The sequence below is a fragment of the Biomphalaria glabrata genome, chromosome 14, assembly GCF_947242115.1.
Source record: "Biomphalaria glabrata chromosome 14, xgBioGlab47.1, whole genome shotgun sequence".
In the NCBI taxonomy this organism is placed as follows: Eukaryota; Metazoa; Mollusca; class Gastropoda; family Planorbidae; genus Biomphalaria; species Biomphalaria glabrata.
In genome coordinates, this window is record NC_074724.1 from 20304544 (window position 1) to 20327752 (window position 23209).

Below are 23209 nucleotides of genomic sequence, written 5' to 3' on the forward strand. Positions count from 1 at the left end.
ACATTTATTGACATTTGTATTTTCTCAGAAAGTCATAGATGTTGACATATATGGTGGATGTGGCAAGCCTTGCTCTCAAGGTGGCTCTGTCTGCACCGAAGACTTCCCTGCCCAGTACAGATTTTATCTCTCCTTTGAGAACTCTTTATGTACAGACTACATAACTGAAAAGTTTTTTAAGCTGTTTACTCCTAATGCTCACGTGATTCCAGTAGTGAGAGGTGGACTTGATTATAATAAACATCTACCAAATTACACGTTTATCAATGCTTCTGACTTTAAAAGTGCTAATGATTTAGCTCAGTTTTTGAAACAGCTCGGCAATGATCCTGCAGCGTTCAGCAGATATTTAGAACATAAAGATATGTATAGAATGAAAGAGAAATCAGGAATAGATAACATTGGTTGTAAAAGTTGCCAATATTTACATACCAGGAAACAAGATCATGAGGCAAAAGTCTACGATATGAAAGACTGGATGGGAGATAATCGTTGTTATGAGGCTAACGATTTATAATTAATTTTGCGAAATGTTTATTTCCTTCCGATACTTGAAAATTCTAGCTGTCAGCATTTGGTGTGGAATGCAATATGTTTATATAACAGAGCTAGTTTACTTACTTAAGTTAAATAATGTTTCAGAACTGACACTTCCTCGTTTTGATTGTATCTTTATTCTGTTTGAAGATTTGTAGATAGATGTTGCAGATATGTTAATATGTGTGGATCCTCTAGTGCTTAGTTTGCGGCATCTCTTGCTAAGTCAGAGGCCCAATGAAATTTAATAACCTTCTTTACAATTTTCCTAATTACTTGCTCCCCCCCCCCCCATCATTTAGACCAGTATGCTAAAATAGCATTGAAATCAATGAAACAATAATGAAACAACTCCTAACGTATCCGTAGTAGATACCAGAAATCCTCTTCACTTCTGTAGAATTTCAAATCACTATCAGCAGACGCAATGAGAAGAAACTACGATTAGATGAAACTTTGATTTATCGCCACCAAGATCTGTGTTTTTCATTTTACTTTCTGGTTGAAACTATATCTTCTTGCTCACAGATTTGGTTCAGTTACTGCTTATTGTGTTGGCTAAGGAAACACTAAAGAGCTCTCTAAGTTAGATTTAGAGTACTGAATAAGTTTGCTATGTTTTGGTACAGTCACAACGTTGTTGCATAAGATTTGCACTTTAGGTCTGAATTTATTTTGTAGTCTTTTTTATGGTTGGATCAAGGTCTGTGGTTAGTTCTGAACCTATTTGATCTTAAGCCTGTTTATTCTTTAGTTCAAACACTGGTCTTTCTGTTCTTTAAAGGCCTGGTCTTTTGTTTGAATACATTCTACATTTATAAGAATAAAGCAACAAAAAAAAACTATAATAATAACGGTATTTTTATATGGATATCTTATGCTGAATAATTGGAAGGTGAGTCATAACTAAACAATCAACAGAATATCTTGTTGAAAGGACATAATTTTATTTGTTACCTAATAGTTGTTTGTCATAACTTTCCTATCTCTTCCCCAATTTCAAACCATTCATTTTTAAATTTCATACGCTATTTATTGTCTACTAGCTTCAGTCCTAAACTGTACTACCGTGAACTGCAAGATGTTATGAACAAGGAGTCGTTTTTTTTTCTACAATGCAGCTATATCAACTGCTTTGCGAATACCACTAATTTCGACTCATTTCCATACGGTGAAAAACATCAATCTTCAACATCATCATCATACAAGCTTAAGCTCCTGCACAATGATTAGGCAGTGGAAGAGCTTTATGAGCAAGTGTTGAAAAAGGACATCCTTTTGATACACGGAGACTGGAATGCCAAGGTAGGAAGCATCTACCAAACCTGGAAAGGCACATGTGGGAGATAATGTAACCTCTTAACTAATAAGCGAGGTCTGAGACTACTAGAATTTTCGAAGTTGGCCACAACGATGCCACAAAAAGTCGCGAATAACCACATGGCACAGTCCCAACTGAGAATTCCACAACCAGATCGACTAGTGCAGCAGGCAAGCATCCATATGTCCAAAACAAGAAGTTTTCCTGGAGCTGACATTAGAAGCGACCATGACCTTGTAATGATGACCTTTAACTTACACCTAAAAAAAAAAGATAACAAAACAAGGACCTGCAAGTATAAAATTTGACCTGAAAAAGAAGACTACCAATAGCAGCCAGCCCAAAAACTCTACGTAACAATGGACTGAATACTTTTCAGAGCTGTATAACGTTGACATCTCAGGTGATCCAGAGTTACTCAAAGTTCCTGCTGTAACCAACATTGACGAATATACTATTCTTCGCATGGAAGTAGTATCAGCGGTAAAATCCCTGAAAAATGGAAAATTAGCCGGAGTTGACAACATTCCTGGTAAAGTTCTACAAGCTGATGGCGAAACCTGGAAATATGCACTTTTTAAGGTTTGCAACAAGATCACTCAACATCATCCTTCCAAGAAAGAGATTTACAAAGTGAGCCTCAAAAGCCATTCCAAGAAAGTCACACTAAACCGGCTAAAGCTGAAAGCAGGCAAAATTATATCAGAAGAACAAGCGGGTTTTAGACAAGGCCAAAGCACATCAGAACAAATCCTAAACCTCAGGATAGTGTGCGAGAAATATCTTCAAAACCAAAAATATTTTTTTAACGTTTTATTTGATTTCAAGAAAGCTTTCGACAGAGCTAGGAGGGCTCTGAGCGACAATGCAAACGTACAATATAAATAAAAAGAAAATAAAAAAGAAATTCGGAACCTCTATAAGCAGTTCACTAGTGCGGTATACTTCAACAATAACTCTAGGGACTAGTTTCAAATCAAAGTTGAAGTGATGCAAGGCTGCCTACTCTCGATAATGGAAAAAACTCTTCGAGATTACGAAGCTACTGTAAGCATTGGCGGAAAAAGAATGACTAAATTGAGAAATAGTCTGGCAGGGAGTGAAGAACAGCTAGCTGACTTCAGCATTTGGTATGTAAATCAATGCCGAAAGAAAAAAAATAGCCTACAGGGATTTAAAAGAGGTATTAGCATTGGAGACGAAAAGCTGACAAGTGTCAGTAGTTTTAAATACCTTAGAGCTCTATCGTTTCAGATGGAATCAAACTTGAACTACAGGCCAGAATTGTATAGTCCAAAGCAGCACTTGCAAAACTTAAAATAATCTGGAAAGAAAAAACATTTTGCCCTTAGACATTATAATCAGACTGATGCGCTCCTTGGTCATGGCCACATTCTTGTATGTTTGCGAATGTAGGATGCTAAATGCAGAACTCTAAGAGGAGGTTCCTAGCAATAGAACTGAGATGCTATAGCTGAATCCTAGGTTTCACCTATAAAGACCCCATCAAAAATGAAGAGATTAAAAACAATCACAACAGCAATAGCCTGCTAACCACTGTAAAAAAAATTAAAACACAAGCTGAAATTTTATAGCCATAGCTATAAGGTGCTCGGGAAAGCAAAGAAATCCTACAAAATGGACGGGCCTGTCATTGAAAGCAAGAGACTTGACTGGTCGACGGATCGTTTGGCGCTCAGTTCAACAGATTATGGGATATGTGAATGGTTTTAGAGAGCAAAAAAATATTCGACTGCTCAAAATGTGTGCATTTTTCAAGCGACACATTAATTTGGTTTCTATTATAAATGGTATTAGTTTAAAAAAGAAATCCTCAAATTCGATTAACACAAAAATTATTCTGTGAACTTTAAGAAATAGTTGTTTTGTATGCATTCTCTGGGTGTTACAGTGATAGTCACAATGTGTACACCGCTGTGCTTGATTTAATGAAATTATTGATAAGTAGCTGTAACTTGCAGTGTTTAGGTAAAGTTACTTTTATAGGGGTATGCTGGCTTAACAGTAAAACATTATCTTCCAAACTGAGTGGACTAGGCTATGAATTATGGTAAAGATTTTGTTTTAAACTTGGTCCTCCAAACTGTAATGGGTACCTGACTCCCTTGTTAATTATCTACCATTGAAACAGATGACCTTTGCATCATCTGCCCTACGGATCACTACGTCTTAAAGTAGAAATAAAGTTTTACAAGTTGTTACAGTAACTATAACACTCAAAATTTGTTACAGTAACATCCTCTGGGTGTTACAGTGATAGTCCCAATGTGTTACAATGACATTCTCTTGGTGTTACACTAGCTAGTATAGGCAAAGTTCATTTTCACACTACTTCATCATAATGTAAATAGTCATATTTGTTTATGCTGCCATACCATTTGTTAAAAGAAGTGTGTCAATAATGTTCTTACGTAAAATATACACATTTTTTTTCTCAACTTGCATATGTTCAATATTTTTACAAAGGTTTAATGTCAAAATAAATTTGTAGAGAATTTCAGTATGAGAGTTACTTTTGTGTAACTTTGCTTTATGTTGTTATCTGCTGCAGGTTGCGCAGAGATAAACATGTATAAGTTATAGACGATGATATTTATACTATGTTGTATCTATCTAAATCGACCACCTGCGGACAATGGTTATGCTTGCCCTGGATGTGGCTAAATATGTAGGTCACAGCTGGGGTTGCGCAGCCACGGGAAATACTGTATTCTTCACTAATCTTCGGACTCGAAGACAAGCCTTTTATATATATATATATATATGTGTGTGTGTGTGTGTAATTCCATAAATTTATCCTATTATCAATATATCAACATTTTGTATTTGATCTTAAAGAAAACATTTCATATCTTTAATAAAAGAGGACTAGTAAATCCTCTCCTTAGATGTGTGATTCCACAAAGTCATTGTCTTTTTGGAATTCTATTTCAAGATCTAAAGAAAGAGATAGTAATTTCATGAACTAATCCTAGATTCCTAGATATGGAATAAGAAATATGTCTGTAATTTCATGAACTAATCCTAGATATGGAATAAGAAATATGCCTGTAATTTCATGAACTAATCCTAGATATGGAATGAGAAATATGTCTGTAATTTCATGAACTAACCCTACCTAGATATGGAGTAAGAAATATGCCTGTACTTTCATAAGAAATGGGCCTTTTTCTTTGTGACCACTCAACTATTTAATTATTTTGTTATTTGTATGTTATGATTTACACTCAAAATATATCATTGTTTTGTTGTTTAGTTTTCAAGTTGCCTTTCGTCACCACATTCCAATCATCCTTGATGTTTGTTTATTTTATATTACAAAATGCAACATTTGATAATAAATCCATTTTTCTATTGTGTAATGTTTTTTTGCATTACTATTAACATTTTACAGGGTTTTTTAAAAAGTTATATGCTTTAAAACCCATATGCATAAAAAGAGAGTTCTTTTTTACCATACTCATTCGAATAATAATTAACTATTATTACCATTGTCATAAAAATATTCACTCAAGGTTTTCAAACAAGCAGTTTATAGTTTTGCTAAAGAACGTATTTTCAATACTATTTCAATCGGTAATTATAACTTTAGACAGCTAGACAGTAAAGACTTTTGCATGAAACTGTCAGACAATGAAACTATTAATGATTATTGCGTTAGTAATTCCACAAATGATTGTTTGTATTTAGTTTACTTTTTTATAACTCAATAATGTCACTAAATAAATTTTGAATTTGTGGTTGTTCTGGAAATTATTAAAAAAATTATCATTAATAAAGTTCATTCATTGTAGCAGAAATATTTTTTTTCTACCCCAACCCTTTTCGCAACTGGTCCATACAAGTGATAGGATCATAGCGCATTTAGCAAGCTACAACCATGAAATTGCGCTAAACAAAAACAATTGGTAAACATATTTTGAATAGAATTACACTCCATGTAGTTTTTTTAAAAGTTGTTTTTAAATATTTTCTTTGTAAAAGTACTGTTGTAAACCTTCCCCCCCCCCCCGACTAATCTTTTTTTTTTTTTACGTGCGATGTTCTTTATTCAGGAGGGTGTAAATGACCTCCGTGAGTATGTTATTGTGAAAAGGGACTTACTAATTTAGACTTAGATCCTCCGGTGCCGTTCGGCGAATTGGGCGACAAGCTGTCTCCACACAAATCGGTCAAGGGCCGCCCTAGACTAACCTACAAAGGTGTCTGCAAGCGAGACTTGAGAGCCACGGGCATCGATCAAAGTATGTGGGAGGAGAAAACCCAAGACCGGACAGTAAGGAGACAGACTGTACGTGCTGGTGCGAACTTCGCCGAATGCAAAAGAAACGAAGCTGCATGTCAAGAGAAAGAAAAAGAAAGCTGCCCTGTCAGCTAGCCCTAGGACAGATACATATACATGCATGAACTGTGGTAAACTTTGCGCTCCAGAATTGGTTTGATCAGTCACTCCAGATTCTGCCCTATCTCAAGACGTAACCAAAGCCAGTGACTCATCTGGGTGCATCCATTGTCTTCCAAGACAGAAGGAACCATATATATATAGAGAGAGAGAGGTATGTGATCTGATCAATACCGGATAAGATATCGGATAATAATTAATAAGCTTCTTGAGCCCTTGAATTCACTCTTATAATAGTAGGTCTACATCTATTTTAATAGTATCTAGACTCTAGATCTTAATGTATATAGGCTTACAAGCAAATGTTTTCATTAACTTACTTAGACTTAGGTTCCGCGCCGTTCGGCGCATTGGGCGGCAAGCTGTCTCTATAGAGATCTGTCATTGGCAATGTCTGAAGCCTCCTCTCACCTGGTGTCCACAGTTCTGAGGTCCTCCATAAAGGTGTGGCGCCAGGTAATACGAGGACGTCCCTGTTTGCGCTTTCCTCGTATTGGCCTCCATGTCATCGCAACTCTTGGTATGCGTAGTTCATTTTGTCGTTGGACATGTTCCGCAAACCTCATGCGACGTTCTGTCACAACCTCACTAAGTGTTCGACTCCCAGTTTGGCATAGGATTTCCTTGTTTGAGACCCGATCTGTGTAACTGACTCCCAAAATTCGTCTCAGCCATTTTTGTTGAGCCACATTTAGTCTTTTCTCAATTTTGACAGATGACTTCCATGTCTCACATGCATATGTTGCAGTAGGAATGACGATTGTGTCGAAAAGGTGTATTTTTGTCTCGAATCCAATGGCTTGGCTTGTCCAAATCAGCTGCAGCCTTTGGAAAATGCTCCCTGCTTTTCCTATTCTGACGGGGGCACCCTTTGCTTTATATCCCACTCGCAAAATTTTAGTCTTATCCAAGTTTATGCGGAGGCCAATTTTGGGTGCCTCTCTATCTAGGCTTTCCGTCATTTCTTGTATATAAACAGTGGATTTATATCGATTAGCTATTTTGATATCTCCATTCATGCTATTTATACATCACGCATTCCCTTTCTTATAGCATTATTATTTCGTTTACTTGTTTCAAAAACACTCTCAGTGACTAAATCGTCATTGATATGCATATTAAGACACGCGTGTCGAGGGTAATATATGGCTATTAAATATATATATTTTTTAATAGGTCTATGGAACTGATGAATAAGCTGTACTCAAGGAAGACATTGTTATTATGTGTTTGTGATGTCCTCATGTGAATAAACATTTGTATTCGTTTAATCGCCTCCCTTAAGTTATTACATTGGTGTAAAGAGCAGCAAAAAGCTGGCTAAAAGAAACAAAAAAAAATTGGTGTTGAAGTGGATTATGATGACTCAAAGAGATGAGGTGGGATTTGATCTCAATTGCATCTTTGAGCTATTACATCAACTCTTAATTAAAGAGCTAAGACAAGCGCTTCGGTACCGAGGTTTACAATCCGTCGGTAGGAGGGAAACGCTCACAGCTCGTCTCCGGCAAACCCTGATTGATGAAGAAGAAGATACGGAGACCTACCGAGTTGAAATTGAACCTGGGATTATTGAGGTCGTTGGCAAGATGCAGAAATATATGGATGAATAAATGAACATGATGGGGCACACGGTGAATGAGATTATTGCAAGCGAAAGGCGGAATAGTCTCGTTGGTGAAGGGGCATTGGTCTGGCCAAGACTGTGGCTGCACAAATAGTGGTGACGGAAGCGCTGGGGATTATAGCGCCGTCTGTGACTGTGTGTGAGTAAGTCTTGCGGGTGTGACTTTCAAGACGAGAAACGTGACGATTGCTGCGACGATCTCAACTGGATATACCAAATCGAAAGGAAAGAGACAAATGAATAATCTAGAGAAATCTGTTATTTGCGTATGCCTTTTCATCCTGAATCCCAACAAAACCACCAATAAAGCATTTGTTTTTCCTCCAATCATCATCGACATTGGCTTAGACGAATGTCAATTAATCCAGGCTAAATCTAAGCAGGCAAGAGGAATACAATTGAAACTTGAAGGAGACCTATCATTTGGATGTGAGACTGTTGCCTGAGGATGATTGCTACGTATTGGACTTCGTTTGCAACGTGTCTGCATGTGAAACTGCAGCTCCCTTGAGAAAAGGAGAGTCTGTTGAGACAGAGGTCCAATCAACGACTATGTTGACGACCTCGACATCTCTCTAATAGAAGAATGGCCAACTGGAGGAGAAGAAAACGACGCCCGCCGAGAAAAGTGCAGATGACTTCGCGGGGGGTTCCATTTTGTTTGTCATTCTACCTGATCTCCACCTGAACTGATAAACATCCACCACTCCAGATAGTGTTTGAAGACGAATACTCATAAAGGAAGGGGCAATGTTGTAACTCTAATTTGAATCTATGTGACATCGACATCTCGTTTCGCAAAATGTGCACTGCTAAGAACTAGACTAGAAAGGAATGTAGACATTAGACAAGATAACAGAGTTCACCCAAGTCTAGAACCGATAAAGAAGCTTTGATCAAGGCAGACAATGCTAATATGTGTTTGTGATGTGTTCATATGAATAAACATAGCTTTGATCAAGGCAGACAATGCTAATATGTGTTTGTGATGTGTTCATATGAATAAACATAGCTTTGATCAAGGCAGACAATGCTAATATGTGTTTGTGATGTGTTCATATGAATAAACATAGCTTTGATCAAGGCAGACAATGCTAATATGTGTTTGTGATGTGTTCATATGAATAAACATAGCTTTGATCAAGGCAGACAATGCTAATATGTGTTTGTGATGTGTTCATATGAATAAACATAGCTTTGATCAAGGCAGACAATGCTAATATGTGTTTGTGATGTGTTCATATGAATAAACATAGCTTTGATCAAGGCAGACATTGCTAATATGTGTTTTTGATGTGTTCATATGAATAAACATAGCTTTGATCAAGGCAGACATTGCTAATATGTGTTTGTGATGTGTTCATATGAATAAACATCTGTATTCGTAGAGTCGCTTCCATTAAGTTATTACAATACAATATACATTAGTATTTAGTTTTTAATACAAAATATATAAAAAATAAAAGGTGTATTCAATTTTTTCTTGTTTATTACTCTTCCTAAAAAAATTAAAATTACATAATAACTGTAAAATCTCATTTTTTAAAGTTAATTAAAAATTAAAATAAGTCTCTTTTCATATATATATGGGTGGGTATATATATAAACTATTCACAAACTGGATGCTCTAATTCTAATAAGTAATATATTATTGTAAAAAAGTAATGAACAAAAACTTAGCCAATAAGGAAACAAGAAAAACTGGATGGTGCATCAATCCAAATATCCGTTCCCTTTACATTTCTCACATTGACCCAGAGTTTGTCTCCAGCGTTCATCCAAATAACACTGACACTGTTGCTGCTGGTTCTGCTGATGTCTGTTCTCGTTTCACATACAGCTTTCTCTTTGCTGCCACTGCCACCAAAGAGTGAGGCGTGCAACACAACCAACCAAATCTCCCCATCTTGCCATTGCCTGTGCATTAACGCTACCACATAAAGACCCTCAATTGGTGCAGTGAACTCTCCTGTCAGAGGCTGAAAGTGATCTCCTCTATTTGTCACAATGTCAGTAAAATCTCTCATCACAGTCTTCTTGGTTGGTGTAGTGAAAGACAGAGAAAGTTTTGCTGAGAATCCAACAGGTCTCTTTTGGCGTTTTTCTGGGGAATGACATCAGTCATAAAACTATAGCTTGTACTCGACCTGTTAGCCTAAAAATCTGGTCTGTTACAACCGCTTTTTACATGCTGGACATCCCAATTGTCATTATTGGGATATGCCAGCTGGAATTTGTCACCATTATGTTAATTTAGATTTTGTTTCATAAAGACAAAGCACAAGAATGTCCTCCAATTAGAAAAAAAAGTGAATTATAGATAGATAGATAGATAGATAGATAGATAGATAGATAGATTGATTGATTAGATAGATTAGATAGATTAAATAGATTAGATAGATTGATTGATTAGATAGATTAGATTGATTGATTAGATAGATTAGATAGATAGATAGATAGATAGATAGATTGATTAGATAGATTAGATAGATTAGATAGTGGAAGAGATAATAAGATAAACTAAATCAGGAGAACTATTACTAACATACCTACGATGTCCACTTTAGTTGACATATTGTTGACATTAGTTTTCATGTCGTCTAGCTAGAATACACATTGTATAAGAAACATGTATTACATAAAAGTTATTGCAGAGAGAACTGAAACTCATATGAAGTGAAATCAAATAATAGAAAAGTGTCAGCTTTCAAAATAAAATTGGTCATTTATTGCTGTCATGTCATGTCACTTAGCTAAATTACATTTCTTACGAAAACATGATTAAGTAATACATCTTTTAACAATACCTCTATTCAACTCATACCTTGGTAGAATCTTCGTGGAACCTTCAAAGTTGTGCACCAAAACCTGAACACGGATCTCGAACATAGTTAGAACTTTGTTCCAAGAAATGAGACAGTTTGTTCCAAGAAATGAGACAGTTGATGTATATCGTTGAGAAAAGAATTATAGCTCGTTGGACACACTGGGAAGGCTCAGTTTGACCGATATAATTTTTCAAAGTAAAAAAAAATAAATCTAAATTTGGCGAGAGAACAACCAAATATTTATCTTGAATAGCCTATACGACTTCGGGTATTTCATCATGTAGGCTTTTAAGGCCTATCATTAGAATAGTAGTATATGTATACATTCTCTTAACCAGCATTTTTTTTCTCGAGGAAGGGAGGAGAATGGAGAGGGGTGAAAAATATTCAATCTTTTAAAAATCTAATATTCATTAGTTATTTGAAGCAAAGTGATCGCCCTATAAGTTGTATAAATGAGGTAAAGTAAACAAAAAAGTAAAGAAATGTTTCCCTTTCAGACCTTGTCATCTGGTTCTGTGAGGTACCCATTAGAGCTTAAAGGACTCAAGAGGCGCTCTAAAAATACCGAAATTAAAAATTGTCATCAGGATTCGAAGTTTCGAACCCAGGCATACATAATATTTAAGTGAAACTGGTATGAACGTATATTTTGTGTTCTATTGTTTTGTAATCAGCCTGGTGGTGACACAGATGGGGTTAGTGGTATGTGTGTAGTCAGCCGACGCAACTCCCCCCAGGCCAGCGCTAGACGAGCGGTCAACCGTAACGAACATACAAAACTAGTAGACCACTGGATACGTCTCCCCGCAGCTCGCGAGCTGCGGAAACTCTTGCAAGTCGTGAACCACCGTCTCTTTTGATTCTCCGCAACGGGCATCAAAATTTGGCCGGAACCGGGCAAAATAAGCTCCAATGGGGCAGTGTCCCGTACGCCCTTGCGATATTATCGACTGTTCCGACCTTTTTAGCCTTCACCACGGGTCGTCTCGATTTGGGTGGCGCATGTGCTGCCAGACTCCCTTGGCAGTTTCGGAATCATCCCAGGATTTCAACCATCTATCATGTACCCACTCTCGTATAACTGTGGTAGCCTGTTCGTACGTACTTGGTGCTTCGAAAGTGGGCACGGCCAGCGCTTGTTCTCGTGCAAGAGCGTTAGCCACGGCATTGCCCCTCACGCCGCAATGCGAGGGCACCCACTGCATAAAGATGACAGCTCCAATAAATAGGCGGATGTTATTTGCGGCGCCTAATGCCTCTTCCACCATTTGGGACTTTCCCCCTAAGCCAGCCATGGCTTGGAGGCAGGACTGGGAATCGGTAACTATTACAACGATTGTCGCAACGGTTATCTTTTCACGCAGTTTTTGGAGCAAGTGTTTGAGTGAAATTGTTATCGCCGTGAGTTCAGCGTCAAAGCTACATGTGGCGAGGCCGCATGCGCCTGACAGCTTTTCTGGTTCGTGGTCTGGGTAGCAGATATAGGCCTCATACCCAGCTCTTACGGGGTCCTTCAGAACCGACCCGTCTGTGTAACAGAATATAGCATTAGGCAGTTAAGTTTTTAACGTATCTAATGCCATTTTTCTTAATAGGTCCGGGTGTGTGTGTGTCGTTTTGTGTCCCCCTCCAACCCGTGTATTGTAAAATTTATGGGAGGGATGGGCTGTCTCCTCAAGGTGGGCACGTGCAAACCTTTAAATACCTTGGTACTATCCTAGACAATAAACTAAATTTTACTGCAAATACTGATTATATCAGCAAAAAGGGCAGCAAAGATTACGACTACTAAGAAAACTGTCCTCGTTTAATGTTAGCGAAAAGGCCTTGGCTATGTTTTATCACGCTCACATCTGCAATATTTTAAGTTTCAATATCACTGCCTGGTATGGCAATCTGAGCATTAAAAATAAAAATAAACTTAATAGAATCCTAAATGCTGCTGGCAAAATCATTGGCAAAAAACAAACCCCATTTGGGCAGTTGTTTGAGACAAACATCTATAAAAAAGCTAACAAGGTCCTCGAAATAAAGAATCACCCTTTGTGTCAGGATTTTGTGATTTTACCATCACAAAAGAGATACAAGACACCGATAGCAAAGACAAACAGACACAAACACTCTTTTGTTCCCCTGGCAATCAAATCATTAAATAAGAACAATCTGGTATAAACTTTGTCACATGTAAATTATGAGTGCGTCTGGTGTGAATGTACACTTTGGTTTCTTATAGTTATAATGTTTTTTGTTTGGTGTAATGCACAAATTGTAAGACAAATTTCCTTACGGATAATAAAGATTATTATTATTATTATTATTATTATTATTATTATACTGCGGATTGGGAGAGGCCAGCTTGCACTCTCAAATTTTCCGCGTGGTGCATGAATGATTTCCGTTTGATCCTGTTACGTACTCTCCACTGTGTGACTAGTGTATGGGTCGGGAGCCCTAGTTCGCCCTTTTAATGGCGTTCCAGGGCACGTCGCGCTCTCTCCTCTGGCTGAGAGGAGCCACGTTGGACAAGATTTCTGCAGCGGAAGTTGGGCTCGTTCTTTAGGTGCCGCAAATGAACCTGAGAGCTTGGACCTGTACACGGTCGAGTGATTCAAGGGCCGTCTTGCTTGCGTACATCAGCACGGGCAGGCTGGACTCAATTTGCGATCTGACAGTCCCTGTGTACAGTGTGCAGAGCATGTCAGCTCGGGCACCCCACTTTGTGTTGGCTAGATTTCTGAGTAACTCTAACTTCTCCGAGGCTTTTCGTTCAACATCCTGGATGTGCAAGTGCATTGAGAGCTTTCTGTCTAGGGTGATGCCTAGGTATTTTGGCGTATTTTCGCGTTGGAGTCGCAGCCCACCGAGTTGGAGCTCGAATGGGGCCCCAAGAATGTCGATTTCCAGGCTTAACAGGGACCAGGTCGTTTTGGCAACGTTGATTCGTATCTGCCATTTGGAACAATACGAGGAGTTGGTATGGAGGTCGGCTTGTAGTGCTGCCTGCATTTGGTCAGCTTTCTTACCGTTTGACTAGAGAACAATATCATCCGCATATAGCAGTTTACGAGACCGCAGTGAGCTGGGCAAATCATTAAGATAGGCCACGAAAAGTATGCACGAGAGGGCGGATCCTTGAGGTGAGGTAACCCTTGGATTTTGGATGTTTTCCTCACTTAGAGAGTACTGGAACCGGGTTCGTGTTTTCCTCTCAGAAACTGTTTAACCCAGTTATCGGTCCGCCCTCGCACACCCATGGCTATAAGCTTAAGCTAGAGGCCTGGCTTCCACACCAGGTCATAAGCCTGTTTTAGGTATAAAAATATTTAAACAATATTTGCTTTCGGAACTTTGGAATCCATCGGCCACCTCCTGCATGATAACTGTGGCCTGGTCGATCGGGCTCAATCCTGCCCTAAAGCCAGCATGCTCTGGCGCTAAGATACCGGCACTCTCAAAGCTCCACACGAGTCGCTCGCTGACCATCCGTTCTGCTATCGTACCGATAGTGGAGGTCAGGGATATGGGTCTGTAGGACTCCACGCTATTCGCGTCTTTGCCCTTTTTAAGTATGGGAACAATGGTTGCACAGCGCCAGGTCGCTCTGTCCAGCTCAGCACGGCAGAAGGGCGCATTGCACGTGTCCAAGTCTTCTGATCCATCCGACTCCCTCTCTAGTCTTTTAAGCTCCTTGTTGAGGGCTATAGACGTTGCTGTCTTGTTTTCGGACTTGCTTATTGAAGCGAAATGTTTATTAAGCAAACCGGCCATTTTTCTATCTTTAGACACTCGATCCCCACTGGGTGTGAATAATGGGGTGGCTGTACGCGCCGAATCTTTGGCCTCAAGATTGCGAAGAAGACGCCAGGCTTTGGAAGTATCCCGAAGATCCAGCCCGGCAATACCAGATTAACCAGAAGGGTCGAGTGATGTTTTGTCCGGTTCTAGAAGACCAGTAGGGACCCTATGTAAGAGCGAGTGTATCAAGTGACTTACCTCGCAACTTTACAAGTACGAGTCGAAGTCGGAGTAAAGAACCAGTCTAGTGTGAAGTCGGTCCGGAACAGAGAATCGAGTGCGTATAGGAAGAGGTGGAGAGTTAATACAGCGTTACAGATTTGATACGTCGAAGTGTGAAGCTTTTGTGCGGTTGGTATTACGTTGTTGCCAATTGTACAGTATCGGCTGTGATTTATTGGACATTAAACTATTACGCTATTTTGGAGCTCTGAGTTGTCAAGTTCTTTAAGTTGGTGGTGTCATGCAGTGCAGTTTGCAGAGACTGAATAGGAAGAAACGTTTCAGTATAATTCGTTTTGCTCTTGAAGTGTATTATGTATATAAGACAAATGGTTTCAAATTTAATAAAGATTACAGCCTTTAAGAATGCTTTGCACGTTCCTTCAGTAATGCATGAACTAGGAAGTACTTACCTTAGATAGAAGTTTTTCTAGATTTTCTCCCATAAAATAAACGTCTTTCTTTCTTTCTGCATCCATTCTCTGTAACTTGTCTTCCATTTTTCTTACATTTTTCATCTCTCTGTCATTCCACTTCTCTTCGTGTCGTCTGAGCCTATTCTCTACATCTGTCATTATGACACTGTCGCGTTCACATCTCTCTTCTGTCTCTTTTTTCTCTTTTTCTATCTCTCTTTCATTTTTCTGAAGACGTTCCATGATTTTGTCCGATTCTTTGGATTTTTCTTGAAGACATTTTTTCACAACGTTCAAGTTATCTTCATTGGTTACCATCGCCTTACTCAGCTCATTGACTTGATTCTCTGTAACCATAAGTTTGACGTCTAGAGTTTGGTGCTTTTGTTCAAGATTTTTAAAGTTTATCACTGTCTCGTATTTTATATGTCCAAGTTCCTCTCTTAAAGTAACCAGTTGTGAGTCCAGCTCAGGTAAATGTGTTTCTATGACTTCTAGTTTCACTTTTGTCTTGTTAATGCTATCATCTGTTTCAATAGTTAATATCCTGCTGTCCAAGTGTTCCAATTGAACTTTCCATTCCTCCATTGCTTCAAGCTTAGATTTCAAACCACCTATTTCATTCATGATCTGAGGAATTAGCGCTGTCAAAACATCAATCTTCGAACTGCTTGATCTGACTTGAGATTCTATGTTATCCATATAATATTTTATTGACGTCAGAACTTTATCTGATTTAAAAAAAAAACAACAAAAAAAACAAACAATTATCAGATTAGAACAAAAAAAATTTAGAAAAAACAAGAAAAACATAAAAAATACTTTTTTTTTAAAACCAAGCTTATTCGAAGTGTAATTGTATCAATTAGTTTGGATCAGTCATGTGATTTGTAATAGATCTAGACCAACAAAAATAAATCTGTGCAATTAATAATTTTGTTTGCCAATTGTTTTTGTTTAGCACTATTTCATACGTATGGCTTTCTCAATATGGTATGATCCTATCACTTATCTGAACCAGTTTGGGGAAATTTTACCGTAATTTACAAAAAAAGGGGGGGGGGATCGACCTGATTTAGAACTCGTATTTCATCCCTCCTCGGACTAAGGTGCTAACTACTCTACTAGTTAGGTACTTAAGATTAGAAAAAAATGTATAGTTATGGATTGTTTGTTTCAATTTAGAGCGGCGACCTATAAAAGAACTATTTTTTTATCATTTCAGTCAAGTACTATTTCTTTCACTTTTTCGAGATTGTAATATTATCAATTAGGATGTAAAAACAACACTGTTGTTTAAATTACAACTCCATTTTTATTGACATGACAAGAAAGTGAAAAAACTAACAGGAAACTTTAATACACACTAATAACATACTTGAGAAAAACATGCGAGCACGTGAACATACTGAACAGTAGGACAAGGGAGACAACAAGTAAACAAACAAACACACATACATAGACATAAATACACATAAATGTAACAGAGATAAAAAACAAAATAATTAATTATCAATATTAATTAACTAATTTGTTAATTTTAAATTGATTTTTGTGTTGTCGGGTAAAATAAATAATTAATACTAAATTTCAGCTTGATCCGAGATTGGGTATGGGAGAAATCACGTGTAAAAACTTTTTACCAGACAGAAAGACAGAGTGATCGGTATAAGCTTTGTAAAAAATATACTCATCCCCATAATTCTATCATAGAGTTGTGTGTGTGATGGAGTAATCTTGGAGCATCGATGCTGAGTCATTCAAATCCACATCGCTCCTTTTATCTTATAAATTGCCCGGCCTCACGGTGGGGCTAGGGTGGAGACGGTCATTATAGAAGACGATTAGGGCAATAGGGAAACAAAAAAAAAAAAAAAAACCTCGATGGAGTGTCTTAGGCCGAATCCGGTCCAGTGGTGCAACGGCTACTTTTTTTTAGTTTTCTGAAAAGGAGTTTTGTTTTCAAAATTAATTATGTAAGCCTTTTTTAGCGGCCCCCGTAAGGGGAAAAAGCCGCTATTAGGTTTGTGCAAAATGTCCGTCTGTCCGTCTGTCACACTCAGATCTTGAAAACTAGAAAAGATATGTAAAATATTATTTCATCATTAAATGCAGCTTGAAAAGTTAAAGGTGCAACGGCTACTTTTGGTTTTCTAAAAGCAAACCGTTTAATTTATAAAATTAATTATGCAAGCGATTTTTTCATAAAAATACACCAATTCTAAAACAATAACGTAAATGTAAGGGAGGCAATGTTACAATATGCTAACAAGGACGGACACTTAATGTGTATTACCAGTATCACTAAGTCAAAAATTTTTATAAAATGTACTAGACATGTTTACAACAAATACAAGTATTAATTAAAGGTGTTTTTGCTTGTCAACTAGCTGCTAAAATTAAAAGAAAACATTTATGTTTGTTTATAAAGGCTAAGAATGCACTTTGTATGTAAATATCACGCACATTTTTTTAAATGGACTTTTTATGCAGTGACTTTCGTGTAGTAGCGTAAAGCCCGGCCTTGACATGGTGCTAAACTAATTTCTTAAACTTTAAACAAAAAATCAGATTTTATTTATTTTTTGTTTAGTGCCCTCATCAGAATAAAAAAGGTTTATTTTTGTGAGTTTTGTCTGTCGGTAGGTCTGTCCGTCACGATTAGATAAAAAACAACAACTCTAAAAGCTATTGAAAATCTGATTTACCCTTTAGTGTTCCTCCCCTAACATCTCAATAGTTTTAAGTATCTAAAATTGATTGTTCCGGATTTTTTTGTGCAATATTAATCAACGCCAACAAATGTTTGTTTGCTCTTCTAACTTATATTACATTCAATTTCCATGCTTAAACGTTGCAAAAACACATTATCAATAATATGTTGTTCCGTTTTTTATGTAAATAGCATATTAATGCTAAATCAAAATCTATATACTGACTTATATTTCACTAAGTGTAAAAATGTTCCGGATATTGTTTTATAAAAAATGAATTATGCCTAATGATTGTTTGAAATCGAATAATTGACTAATATTACACGTATATTATTTGACAATGCGTCACTATAATTTGATTATCGATATCAAATTGTTCCGTATTTTCATCTTTAAACAAATTTTAAAAATATCGACAATAGGTTGTTCAGGGCTTTAGAAAAAAAAGTAATTTACTAGAATTGATTACTGAAAATCACTTTTTAGACATTTAATTTTCTTGCTGAAACATAACATAAAAGTTTAGTAATCGATAAAAAAATGTTCCGGATTTTGTTTTGAAAAGTAATCGACTTACATTACTTACATTTTCTTACAAATCGTCGCCAGAAATTTCCGAATTTATTTAAAAATCTGCTAACGCCAAATAACTGTTTGAACTCCCTCTTCTAATTTATAAACAAAAAATACGAAATAATTTTATTCCGGATTTTTATGAAAAATATTTTAACTCTTACAGTTTAATTAATTTTCTACCTAAAACATAAAAAAATCTAATTATCGTTAATATTATGTTCCGATTTTTAAGGAAATCAGGAATTCTCTTTTTCTTTTACTATTTATACAAACATACGGAACAATCTATTATATAAAATTAAATCAATTGTGTTCATACCTGAAATTATTGCGATGTTTTGAAACGTAAAATAAAGGTTAATCAACTTTTAATAGCTTTTAGTTGTTGTTTTTTTATATTAAAATGACGGACAGACCGACTGACATACAAAACGCAAAAACAATGCGGCTTTGATCCTCTTTAAATAAATTCTATTAGAACTCAGTGCACCAATGTCTATGAACCCTCGTTAAATATCTCGTGTAAATAAAGACATTTTTTATGGTACCGGTACTAGCCTATTGTGAGGTAATGGATTTTTTTTTCTTTGACGTCATATGAATGGACTCTAAATGTAATGCTAAAAGAACGCACTCGGTGCACCAATGTCTATTAACCCTCGAAAAATTGCTCGTATTGATGAAAACATATTTTAGTCTGACTAGTGTTTTTTTCCTTTGACGTCACATGGAATGAATTCTTTAAAGGAAATGCTAAAAGAACGCACTCGGTGCACCAATGTCTATGAACACTCGATAAATGGCTCGTATTGATGAAGGCGTTTTTTTAGTCTAGGCTGTGTGACGTAGTTTTTTTTCCCTTTGACGTTATATGGAATTAATTCTTCAAAAGAAATGCTAAAAGAACTCGGTATAGTAATGTTTATTAAGCCTCTTATGTGACTCGCATTTAAAAAAGGAATGATATCTTGATTTAGATTTAATCTAGATTTTTTAAACTAGATCTAGATTTTTATTACAGTATATCTAGATCTGGATTTATAATCTAATTAAAATATTTTAGAGTCTAGATCTAGAATTTCTAGATCTAGTTTAGACTAAAATAGACTAGATTAAGATGTAGAATTTCAATTTCTAGACTTAAAGTGTAGATTTTGATTTCCAAACGTTTTGATAATATTGCAATGTAACAAAAACTAAAGAACTTATAATAGATTTTAGAAAGAAAAAACAAACTATACGTGAACTGCAAATAAACACTACATCTATAGAACAAGTAAAGGCATATAAATATCTAGGCATTATCATCAACAACAAGCTTTCATGACCGAAAGTGGGATAAAGGAGTTTTTAAATCTTTCTGTTTTAGTCCTAATGGAAAGGAGATGACCACTTCGTTCAGTTCTTATGTAACAGTGGTAGCTGTGTTCGAGTGATATACGATGATTTTTTAATTACTCTATTTAGTCTAAGTCTTAATGCCAGTGAAGTATTACCATACCAGCAGGTGATGGCAAAATTAATTAGATTGCTAATGGTTGCTGTATAGAAAAGTTTAATCATTGTTTTGTCGATGTTAAAATTTTCTTAGCTTTCTAAGATAGAAAGAGACGCTGGTGAATTTTTTGGTGTAATGATTTTGACAGTGTGCACTCTATTTCAGTTTGTTGTCGATGTTTGTTGTACCTAAGTATTTATATTCTTGCTATTGCTCTACGGTTTGATTGTTTATCTGAATTTCTGCAAGATGGCCTTTATGTTTCATACAATCTATTAGCATTTCTTTAGTTTTCTGAACATTTAAAATTAGAAAGTTATCTTTACACCATTCATAAAAAGTGTTAATTGTTGAATGGTGCAGATTTTCGTCACTTGCAATAAAGCCAATGATTGCTGTGTCGTCTGCAAATTTTATGATGGGAGTGTCAGCTGATAGGCTCTGAATGTCATTTGTGTATTAGTTATACAATACAGGTGACAGGACGCACCCCTGAGGCGCTCCAGTGCTAAGCTTTCTCGTGCCTGATACAAGCCCGTTCAGTTTTACATATTGCGGGCGTTTGATAAGAAAGTTTAGAATCCAGGCTTGTATGTTTTTGCTAACGTTCAATCAGATAGTTTTTGTATCATGCGATGTGGTTGGATGGTGTTCAATGCGGATCAAAATATCTACGAATAATACTCTGGCGTAGTGTCTCTGAGTATCAAGATGATGGTATAGACAATTCAGCTCAGCATGAATAGTGTTGCATCTTGTGTACTTCTTGACGGTTTGTAATCGAACTGGTGCGGGTCAAGACGTGTTTCGACTAGGGGTGCACCGGATAGTCGCTCCGGCTCCGGCTTCTGCCGAATATCCGGCGTTTTTTACTATCCGGTGCTATTCGGCTCCGGTCGGATATCACTACCGGATAGTAAACCGGATAGTAAAAAATACACCTATTTAATATGCATAAAGTGGACCTCGTTCCATTAATGTCTGTTTTAGAATGTATTAATGTTTATATTAAAACAAAATAATGTACTTAAAAATAAAGCCTTTATGAATATGCACCAAACATCGTTTATTATAAAGACAAGGTGTGTTAATAACTTATTATAAATAGAAATGAAACTTTACATCATAAATGCGCTTTACATACAAAGCAGCAATGGCTGACACTTTTTTCAATTTGTCTCGACCTTTGAGTAGGTTAGTTAACATATTAAAATGCTACATTCCTTGACTACGTCATGCTGACCAGACGTCTGTCTAGCTGTGCGGGTATATCTCCAGAGGTAGAGATGAACAACTCCCACACTTTTTATTTGTTTAGTCCATCACATTGAGTTTTTTTTTTATAGGTAGGTGACCACAAGTTCAATACGATGGACGTAAGTTTAATGTCAGCGTATTGACACTCTCTAGAGGTCACACCTTTCGAGGGAACTGAGTTTGTTTATTTAGTAGTTAATCTTTATTAGGGGGGCTGGACTACAAGAGCCACACCTCTAAGGTAACCAGGTATATTTCCAGATGAACAACACCCTCCCCCTTTTATTTGTTTAGTCCATCCCATTGAGTTCATTGATTGACAGGTGACCACAAGTAAGATACGATGGACGTAAGCACTCTCTAGAGGTCACACGAGGGAACTATGTTTGTTTACTTAATAGCTAATCTTAATTGGGGGGGGGGAGTGGACTGGACTTCAAGCCTAACATCTACACGGGTATCCAGACAAAGAGTTTGCTTATTTGGAGAAAAATTTTAATCACGTGGTTGGGCTAGAGGCCACACCTTTTCAAGTGTGCCGAGTTACTTGAACATAAATCTCAATTAGTAAGCTGGACTAAAGATCACACGCACCTAAACGAGTGACCTTTACCTACACAGAACACAAACCGCGAGATTATATAGCCCAGTAAGCCAGTAACTAATTATTTTGTAGAAGACACGACCAGAGCTATATCTTGAAATGGAGAGCTAAACACCCCCTACTCTTTATTTCTTTGGTCCTTGACACCCAATGTATTGATAGACATTGATCATTTTTTAAGCCAGAATGAAAAAAACACAACGTGCTAACAAAGGATATTACACTGTCAATAAATATTTTTCTAACGTGTTAACTTGAATATTACTCCTGCAGTTAAGTGTCTTGATTTGATATCAATATTCTTTATAATTTGTGACAGTCAATTAACTCCCTGTTATTACTAAATTTTTTTACTTAAGATGCGTACTTAGCCACTGTGTATCAGGCTAGGACGACTTTTACACACCTGACATCCATAGGCTTACTATCGTTCCCTTTTGTAACAGTTACTGAAACCACGAATAAAATAATTAATAAGTATTAATAAAGGAAGATGTTTCTAACATACGTTCTTTGCATTTAATGTTTCTTACGTACGTTCTTTGCACAATAAAATAAAACAAAGATGTGCACGTTTGAGTGTGTGTATTTTTTTTGCCTTGTATTAAAACCTTTAGAAAGAAAGCTAATTTCATTGTTTAATTCTTTTGGTTTAATAAATAACGGAAAAACTTACAGTAAATTTCAAAACCGCATAAAATAAATTGAATAATAGCACCGCAGTTAGATCTAGCAAGCAAAGAAACAATATGATGGAGCGTAAAAAAAAACAACCTTGACCTCTAACTAGTGGACGGGTATAATTTATCTATATGCTTGACTGACCATGCCAATGTGTTATCTTTTTTGACTGACACCCAACTCTATTGCGTGCGTATGCTCAAGGAAAAAACAATGCTTGATGGTTAAAACAAACAACTATACACACTACACTAGGACTACATGTGTAGGCTTGCTAGGTATATCTGACCAGGTTGTTGATCTGAAATTCATGAACACATACATCCGACCACTATACAAGGCAGATTGCAATTTACTTATGAGAGATTTACATTAGTAACTAGTTAAATATATACGTACATTATTTACATTGACCTTCCTACACATCCTTTACAGTTGGTGGCATCGTACATACACACAGACACACTCATGCTATACCGATTTTTAGAAATACTGTTAAGCTTGAATAAATCAATCAGTAACAGAGTTTAAAACAATACGGTATATAAAAGGAAAAAAAAACAACCAATATAGGTATGTTATTTAACAGTTTCGTAAAATGTTCAGCAACACAATCTATTAACAAGACACTTAGGTATCCGGCTCCGGCTCCGGCCCCGGCCGAATATCAAATTTTACTATCCGGTCATATCCGGCTCCGGCCGGAT

General features: G+C 36.7%; 2 protein-coding genes across 6 annotated transcripts in view; one reads left to right on the forward strand and one right to left on the reverse strand.

The window, feature by feature from the left end:
* Positions 1 to 8177, forward strand: part of LOC106075544 (alpha-(1,3)-fucosyltransferase C-like) — a 112767-nt gene extending 104590 nt beyond the window's left edge. The window contains exon 6 of the mRNA XM_056010286.1: positions 29 to 8177. Within this exon, the coding sequence (XP_055866261.1) occupies positions 29 to 517 (489 nt within the window). The 3' untranslated portion in view covers positions 518 to 8177. The remainder of the gene's footprint in view (positions 1 to 28) is intronic.
* Positions 8178 to 9379: 1202 nt separating this feature from the next.
* Positions 9380 to 23209, reverse strand: part of LOC106073216 (filamin A-interacting protein 1-like) — a 67693-nt gene continuing 53863 nt past the window's right edge. For all 5 annotated transcript variants that reach the window (XM_056010282.1, XM_056010280.1, XM_056010281.1 and 2 more), the window contains 3 exons: positions 15170 to 15903; positions 10458 to 10512; positions 9380 to 10012 (listed from right to left, as the gene is read on the reverse strand). In XM_056010282.1, the coding sequence (XP_055866257.1) occupies positions 9585 to 10012; positions 10458 to 10512; positions 15170 to 15903 (1217 nt within the window). In that variant the 3' untranslated portion in view covers positions 9380 to 9584. The remainder of the gene's footprint in view (positions 10013 to 10457; positions 10513 to 15169; positions 15904 to 23209) is intronic.